We start from the raw sequence: 8,070 nt of genomic DNA on the forward strand, positions 1-8,070 counted from the left end.
CCTAATTTTTCTTTTTGCTAAGCAGAAAATGAAATTGACGAACTGTCTTCCAATAGCCAGAGTTTAAGATAGCTTTCTACTTCATTCTGAAGGGACTTTTAATCCCACTATCTCCCAAAATATTAACAATCTTATGGAAATGAACGGAAAAAAATGATTGAAATTTAGTCCACGGGATAACTTAATCTGATATGCATTAAGAATTTAACTATGTTGAATAATATTATCCAATCACTCCTTATACATTAAGAATTTGGGAGAGCTAGTTACATGATATGATTCAATTAAGGTCTCCTGACACCTTCAAATTTTAAGAGAGTCTGTTTCTTGACAAATTATAATATAAATTTAGAATTAACAGGTCATTTGTCCTTGGATTAATAATCACACGAAACAATAAAGCCTTAGGCATTAGTTAGCAGGGCCAATATATATCAGGTATTAATCCATGAATTACACTTTTGGAGGTGTTTACAAACCTGGTTTCGGGATTAAGGTAATAAGGCCATTACCTGCTATTTGTATGTTTAAGAATAGGTGGTTCTTTAACATAATGTTCTACCTTTCAAGAACCCCAATAAGCATTTTAAAATGAAAACTTCCGTAAACCCCCACGGGGATTTCTTACTTAAAGTAATTTGTTTAACAACGCAAAAGTGGGATGATAAAAAAGCGGCATCTACCATATTGCCGTCAATGACGGTACATATTCTAAAACTTTGTCAGTGTTCATACTCCCCCTCATTTGTCCGAGTGGGCAACCGGACAGCAGCAGTCCAAAATGATAAACACACATATAATTTTAATACCGGGGTAGGAAGGTGTGAACCAGCAGAGACCCCTACTTGGGGTAGAAAGGCTCGAACCCGTGACCTTTCCCTAAACATGGGTACCATATTAGGAGACCCTCATTAAATCATGTGACATTTACAACAAGCAACCACCAAAAAGGCTGTTCTTGATCCATTAATGAATGAATCTACCTAACAACTATATAGTTTAAGTAGTTGCAACAAAGATCAACTGTAGTTACCCTTGTCAATATAGGTCTAACATTAATGATCTAGATAGATTAGAGAAGAACGGATAGATGCATGAAAGAGATTAATGTGGTATCCTGACAGAGTTATGCTTCCAGCTAAGAATTTGAGTGGACAGGTTGACTTAAACAATATTTTAACTGTCTAACACTTACCTGCCAATAAGTCAAGAATACAACAGACTTGATAATGATGAACTTTGGGACAGGATTAAATGGCCGGAGCAGATCCCTACATGCAGCGTAAAACAAGTACAGAGCAGACATTGCCGTAGAGTAAGAAAATGTATAGATTATAGTGAGATATAGATATGATTCTCCTGCAGTGAAATCCCCGTCATGTTATTTTCCATTCGAATAAAGTATGACTGTCAAGACAACTAGAATAGGCTTGAGAATGACAAATTGTAAACATCCTTGTTTGCACCTTCGGATGAAACGCCTGCATATGCTTAAGATTTTCAGAAACATGACTTGTCAAATAGTGCCAAAAAATATTTATGCAGAATTCCCAAAAAGTTTTTTACTTCGAAGCTCATCATACATCATGTGATCGATTAATTACAGAGATGAACAGAACCTGTTAATAACTTACCCATCAAGTGGAATAGGAAGGAAGCAGCACGTCATAAGCCACCAACTTGGCATCAGAACACGACCACTAAGACTTAACACAACAGCGTCAGAAGATAAGTCTTGCGGTTATGGCTTCTATTTTATAATACTTGAGCCAGAATAGATTTAAAGCATGTACACTGAAACAAAGAGTTCATACTCTATATACACATTTCCATACAGATGGCATTTTCAAGGAATACTTTTCCTCGTATTTAAATATACCACCATTTTAAACCATATACATTGTAATAGAATTGAGGACTATTCATCAATTGTTTTAGTTTTTAACTGTAATTCCAATAAATGTCTCCAATAACACCGTATAGTGACTTTAATATGATTTACTTAAACTTATAGGACATAGTTTGAGTTCTAATTGTCTAATTTAGTAGTCTGTAAAATCCAGGAATTATTTTTAGATACTTTTCATCGTTTTTCTTATATAATTTTAGCAATGTATATATATATTTATACCTTGCTTTAAACCGACACTTCTATTTAAAATTGGACGGTCTCATGTATGTATCCTCATATTGATAACACGGTGAGCATGCATAGCTATGATGGCCAGACCAACCAATTTCTAAGGCTGATGGAACTTGAAAATGTAGAATATCACTGTATAAATGAGAAAGAACTAGAATGACACCATATGTGCTAGAACATCAGGCATGAATGTAGCAAACAACATACACATATGATGACCGAAAAGCTTAAGGGTACTACCTGATGGGCCAGAAATAATCAGGCCCAGGTAGAAGAGCAGAGGCCCAAAAGAGATGCCACCCCAGGCCCAAGCCGAAGTGGTCCCCGGAGCCACGTGGCACATGACAAAAGAGTCAACTGTCTCATGTTACCCAAAATGGAACAATTGCATCCTAGCCATTCATGGGTAACCATCCCAAGACAGCTCTGATGGAGAAAGGACACCTGACCACACAGCTCATCTGGACCGTCCAACCTGTCACCACACAAGAATGATCAAAGGCCAGGATGAAGAGGTACAAACCCCAAAAACCCTAAATCTTGGGACCTATAAAAGGCCCCAAAAAGAGGGTTTTAGGGGTTGGAAGATTTTTTGACTGATATACTCACATACACACACCTTCACATAATTTTTGAATAGCTCTTTCTTCCCTCTTCTTCTTCTTCTTCTTCTTCTTCAAGAAAGCTCATTTCTTATTCTCACACCGGAGTTGCCGTGGGATACAACCCCCCCCCTACGGTTCTGTTTTGCAGGTACCCCTACCTAGCAGGTTAACCGCACCCAAACCGCTGCGGAGGCCGGGTCCCAGCACGTGAGAGAAAGGAGAAGACCTGGGAAGAAACCGAGTTATCATTGGCGCTAGAAGGAGGGGACGAACCTCCGGTGACGTGGTGTCAACTCCAGCTACGTTGCACAGCTACAAAACCAAAGAAACCCTCTCTGGTAAGAACGAAAACCCTCTCTCTCTTTACAGCTCACTCTCCTTATTCTTTCTCCAGAACGATCACACATCCTAGCACCATCACCCTTACTGTGTCCTGAGAATAATGACCACGCGAAAGAGCAAGACCTCGGTCTCCGGAACCATTCAGCCCACGGTCGCTCCGCCCAGGGACGGCAAGATGGAAGATATAGATGAAGAGCCCCCCACAGCTCGAGCTTCGTCTCAGCTTCAGCCCGGAGACCAGAGATTAACCATAGAGAAAGCAGCCCACAGGTATGCAGAAACCTCTATAAACCCCTGGGGAAATATGACCCCGGAGCAGATTCAAGCGGCTATGGACCTGTGGAAGGAAAAGAACAAAGCCCCTGAGACCCGCCCTGAAGACCAGGAAGAGCATTCAGAAGAATCTCGGGGCTCAGTCTTGGACCGAATCGGCAAAATTAAGAGGCCGTCAGAGGACGCGCGAGACGAGATCAAGAGGGCCACGCTCCGGGACCGTATTCGAAAGGAGGAAGAGGCCAAGGCCAAAGCCAACATTGAAAAAAGAGTGCAAGAGGAAGAAGCCAAACTGAAGAAAAGGGCACGCCGGATCCATGTCTCCTCGGATTCAGAGCCTGAAAAGGAATCCAAGCAGGAGCAAATGGCCCGAGTTCTCCGGGACCTTAAAAGAAAAGTGGAAGGAGATGTGGAAGTCGGGGCGGCGGCCACGCCCTTCACCAGAAAACTGGAATCCACCCCCTGGGAATCAGCGCTCAAGCACTTCAACTTCGACTCTTTTGATGGACTTGCCGACCCTGAAGAACATCTCAACTACTTCGAACAGATCTCGAACATATACGATTACAGTGACCTCACCAAATATCGTTTCTTCGCCTCAACGCTGAAGGGCGGAGCACAAAAATGGTTCAGTCGAATCTCCTCCCGGAGTATCGACTCCTGGAAGGACTTCCGGGAGATATTTCTCAAGAGGTTCAGGGCGAACCGCATGAATCAGCTCCAGATGTGCCACTTGGAAACCATACAACAGAGAAGCAGAGAAACTCTCCCAGAGTTTATCAAAAGATTTCAAGAATCAGTCAACCAGCTCTCCAACCTTGAAGAAAAGGAAGCCGTGAATATTTTCCGGCGAAATCTCCACCCAGTTTCATGTGAAGGCTACGTGAAGGACCTAATCCACAGGGAACCCCAAAGCCTTGCTTCAGCCTATGCAATGGCGTCCAAGTTTATCAAAGTAAATGACTTCCTCACCTCAATGAAGATGAACAGGAGGATCCGGGATGATGACGAGTCCCCGGAACACCACCGCCCCTACGGGAAAGAAAAGAGGCACAGGACAGATAGATAGACCAATTATGTTCACCAGTCCAGGGGGACCTCACCCCGGGATGACTACTCCAGACACCAGAAAAATGAAAAGAAGCTCAAGCCTAAGAGGGAACCAAAGCCGGAGCCCGTGTGGACTCCACTCAATTGGCCCCGGGCCGACATCTTGAGAGAGGTCAAATGGAAGCCCTTCTATTACCCCCCGAAGCCGTTGTTGGCACCCCCCGGGAACAGGGCCCGGGACAAGCATTGTGAGTACCACGAAGATCATGGCCACACCACGGAGAACTGCTTCTCTTTCAAAATATTCATTGAAGATCAGATAAAGAAAGGCAACATGAACCAGTACCTACAGAGAAGGCTTGATGACAGAGATAAACCCTCCGGTGGGGGGAAAGGGGGAAACATGTGGTCAACATGATCTTTGGGGGGACCTCCTCCCCTCCCCGAAGTCCAGATGAGGGCAGCGATGTCTTGATGATACAGACGGCAGGAGATGAGCACATATATTTCTCCAATGCAGATTATGAAGGCTTGGATCCCGAACACAACCAAGCCCTGGTCGTGACCATCGACATCGCCAACAATGAGGTACAAAGAATTTTGGTTGATAATGGTTCTTCAGCTAATATTATTTTCAAACACACCCTTAACAGGATGAAATTGGGACACCTCCGCATGGATCCATGCCTCGAAGATCCTCTCTACGGGTTCGGGAACAATATGATCCCGATCCGCGGGGTAATATTCCTCCCCATGGTCTTTGGCACCGCTCCCCGACAGGTATCTCATGTCATGAAGTTCTACGTGATAAGCGCTGCATCCTCTTACAACATGATCCTGGGAAGACCTACCATCACCAAGCTCCGGGCCATCCCGTCTACAATTCACCTAAAGCTGAAGTTTCCCACCCCGGGAGGCATTGGGGAACTCAAGGGGGACCGGGGCGCTTCGGGGAGATACTATGGACAGGCACTGGTCATGGCTGAAACTGACCCAGAAAACAGAAAGAAGGCAATGGCCTTACCCAAAGGCCAAAGCCGCAAGAAACATCGCGAACACTTCAACAAAAGGCTAAAGCTGGATGTCAACATGATAGAGGACTCGGGATACAGCGAAACCAATGCCGACGCCCGAATATAGAAATTTTTGGAAGTCAGAGAGAAAAGCAAGGTAGAGCCTACCGCCCAGACGTTAGAGATAGAACTGGACCCCGGGAACCCTACCCGGAAGTTGAAAATTGGAAAAGGCCTGGAGACATCCTTTGAGGAAGAGCTCATCTCATTGTTAAAAGAATATGCGTATGTATTCGTATGGATGCCAGAGGATATGCCCGAAATCAATCAGTCGGTGGAAATGCACAGCCTGGACGTAGACCCAAAGAAAAAACCTATCAAACAAAAAAGGAGAAATTTTGCTCCCGAACGACAGCAAGCAATAGACGTGGAGATAGAAAAATTGCTCAGGGCCGACATCATCTGCGAGATCAAATATCCCGACTGGCTCGCCAACGTGGTGTTAGTCAAGAAGCCAAACGAAAAGTGGAGAATGTGTGTCGACTACACGAGCCTCAATGCTGCGTGCCCTAAAGAGTCCTATCCCCTCCAAAATATTGACCAGTTGATTGACGCGACTTCGGGCCATACCATGCTCAGCTTCATGGACGCTTTTTCGGGATACAACCAGGTTCGCATGAATCCCGAAGACATCGCCAAAATGGCCTTCATTACTCATAGGGCGGTCTACGCCTTTATCATGATGCCCTTCGGACTCATCAACGCTGGAGCCACCTACCAGAAAATGATGAACACAATTTTCAAGAGCCAGTTGGGGAGGAACATGGAATCTTATGTTGACGATATGATCTCCAAGTCACTCGCCACCCCGGATCACATAAAAGACCTCAAGGAGTGCTTTGACAACCTAAGAAAGTACAACATGAAGCTGAACTCGGAGAAATGTGCGTTCGTGGTACCTTCAGGCAAATTCCTGGGATTCTTGGTCAGCGAAAGAGGAATAGAAGTGAACCCAGAGAAAATCACTGCCATCATGGAAATGAAGATACCCCAAACATAGAGGGACATCCAGAAGTTGGCAGGATGCCTAGCAGCCCTGCGAAGATTTATCCCGAAACTAGCAGAGAGATGTCTCCCATTCTTTGAGTTACTAAGAGGGGCCCGGAACAAGAAGTTAGTGGACTGGACACCATAATGTCATACAGCATTCGAAGAAATCAAGAGACACCTGATGGACCCCCCGGTGCTCTCCAAAGCCAAGCCCGGAGAACCTCTGTCTCTCTACATCGCCGCCAGACCCAAAGCCGTCTCCTCGGCACTGGTCCGGGAGGAAGGAGGAACACAGAACCCCTTCTACTATATCAGCCAAGTCCTCAAGGATGCCGAGACTCGGTACCCAAACTTGGAAAAGTTTGCCTCTGGAAGGTTAGTTAACTGGGCCATTGAACTAAGTCAATTCAACATCAAATTCGTGTCGCGCACGGCAATAAAGGCTCAGGCCTTAGCCGAATTTGTGATGCAATGCACCTTCCCGAAAAGTACTCAACCTTTACCCAGAGAGATGTCCCCGGAGAGAACCAACTCGGGCACGAATTCCTGGAAGCTCTATGTCGACGGCTCGTCCACGGCCGAAAGGTCCGGAGCGGGCCTCATCCTTATTAGCCCGGAGGGCTTCACCATTCAACAGGCAATAACTTTCGCTTTCAAGGCAACGAATAATCAGGCTGAATATGAAGCGTTCATTGCCGGGCTCAGGTTGGCAAAATCTCTCGGCGTCTCAAGAATGACCATCCACAGTGATTCTTAAATCGTGGTCAAGCAAACCACCGGAGAATATATCGCGAAAGATCCAACACTGGCACAGTACCGGGCAATGGTACGAAGCATCTTGGAAGCCACTCCCGACATCACCATACTTCAGATCAACAGAGAAGAGAACTCCAAAGCGAACGAGCTGTCCAAACTCGTGCAAAATTCCTCCGATCTCGTTAGTTCGGTATACTTCGAAGAACTCAAAGTACCCAGCACAGAGCGAGCTGAGGTCCTGTGCATCGGGAGCCCAAACAATTGGATGACCCCTTATAGAGCTTACTTAAGGGATGGGACACTCCCAGAAGACCAGAACAAGGCCAAATATTTGAAGCACAAAGCTGCTCGTTTCTTCCTGGAAGAGGGTCAGCTATACAGAAGAACCTTTTCCGCACCTACCTTGAAATGTGTAGATCCCGAGGAGGTCAGCTATTGCCTCCGGGAGGTTAATGAAGGCATCTGCGGAGACCACCTGGCAGCCAAAGCTCTAGCTTACAAAATCATCAGGCAAGGGTATTACTGGCCCACGATACACTCTGATTCCGTCGCTTACGTCCAGAAGTGCCCCCAGTGCCAGAAATTCAGCAATGTCCCCAGACAAAGCCCGAGCTTGCCAGCATCAGTCTTATCTCCTATCCCGTTCACTGTATGGGGCATAGATATCATGGGCCCTTTCCCCCGAGCAAAAGGAGACCTCCGCTACGTCCTGGTAGCCATTGATTACATGACAAAGTGGGCAGAAGCTAAAGCCATGAGGACAATCAACCAACAGGATTGTATCAAGTTCATGGACGCGATCGTCATGAGGTTCGGGATCCCTGTAGTCCTCATCTCC

The 8,070-nt window shown here is 45.6% G+C and overlaps 1 protein-coding gene across 1 annotated transcript; it reads left to right on the forward strand.

Moving 5' to 3' along the window:
- The first annotated feature begins 6,657 nt into the window (after nucleotides 1-6,657).
- LOC141685296 (uncharacterized) lies at nucleotides 6,658-7,233 on the forward strand. The gene has a single exon (XM_074490408.1). It carries the CDS (start codon nucleotides 6,658-6,660, stop codon nucleotides 7,231-7,233), a length of 576 nt encoding a protein of 191 aa, XP_074346509.1.
- The last annotated feature ends 837 nt before the right edge of the window (nucleotides 7,234-8,070 follow it).

This window comes from Apium graveolens, chromosome 9 (assembly GCF_009905375.1).
Source record: "Apium graveolens cultivar Ventura chromosome 9, ASM990537v1, whole genome shotgun sequence".
NCBI classification, from domain to species: Eukaryota; Viridiplantae; Streptophyta; class Magnoliopsida; order Apiales; family Apiaceae; genus Apium; species Apium graveolens.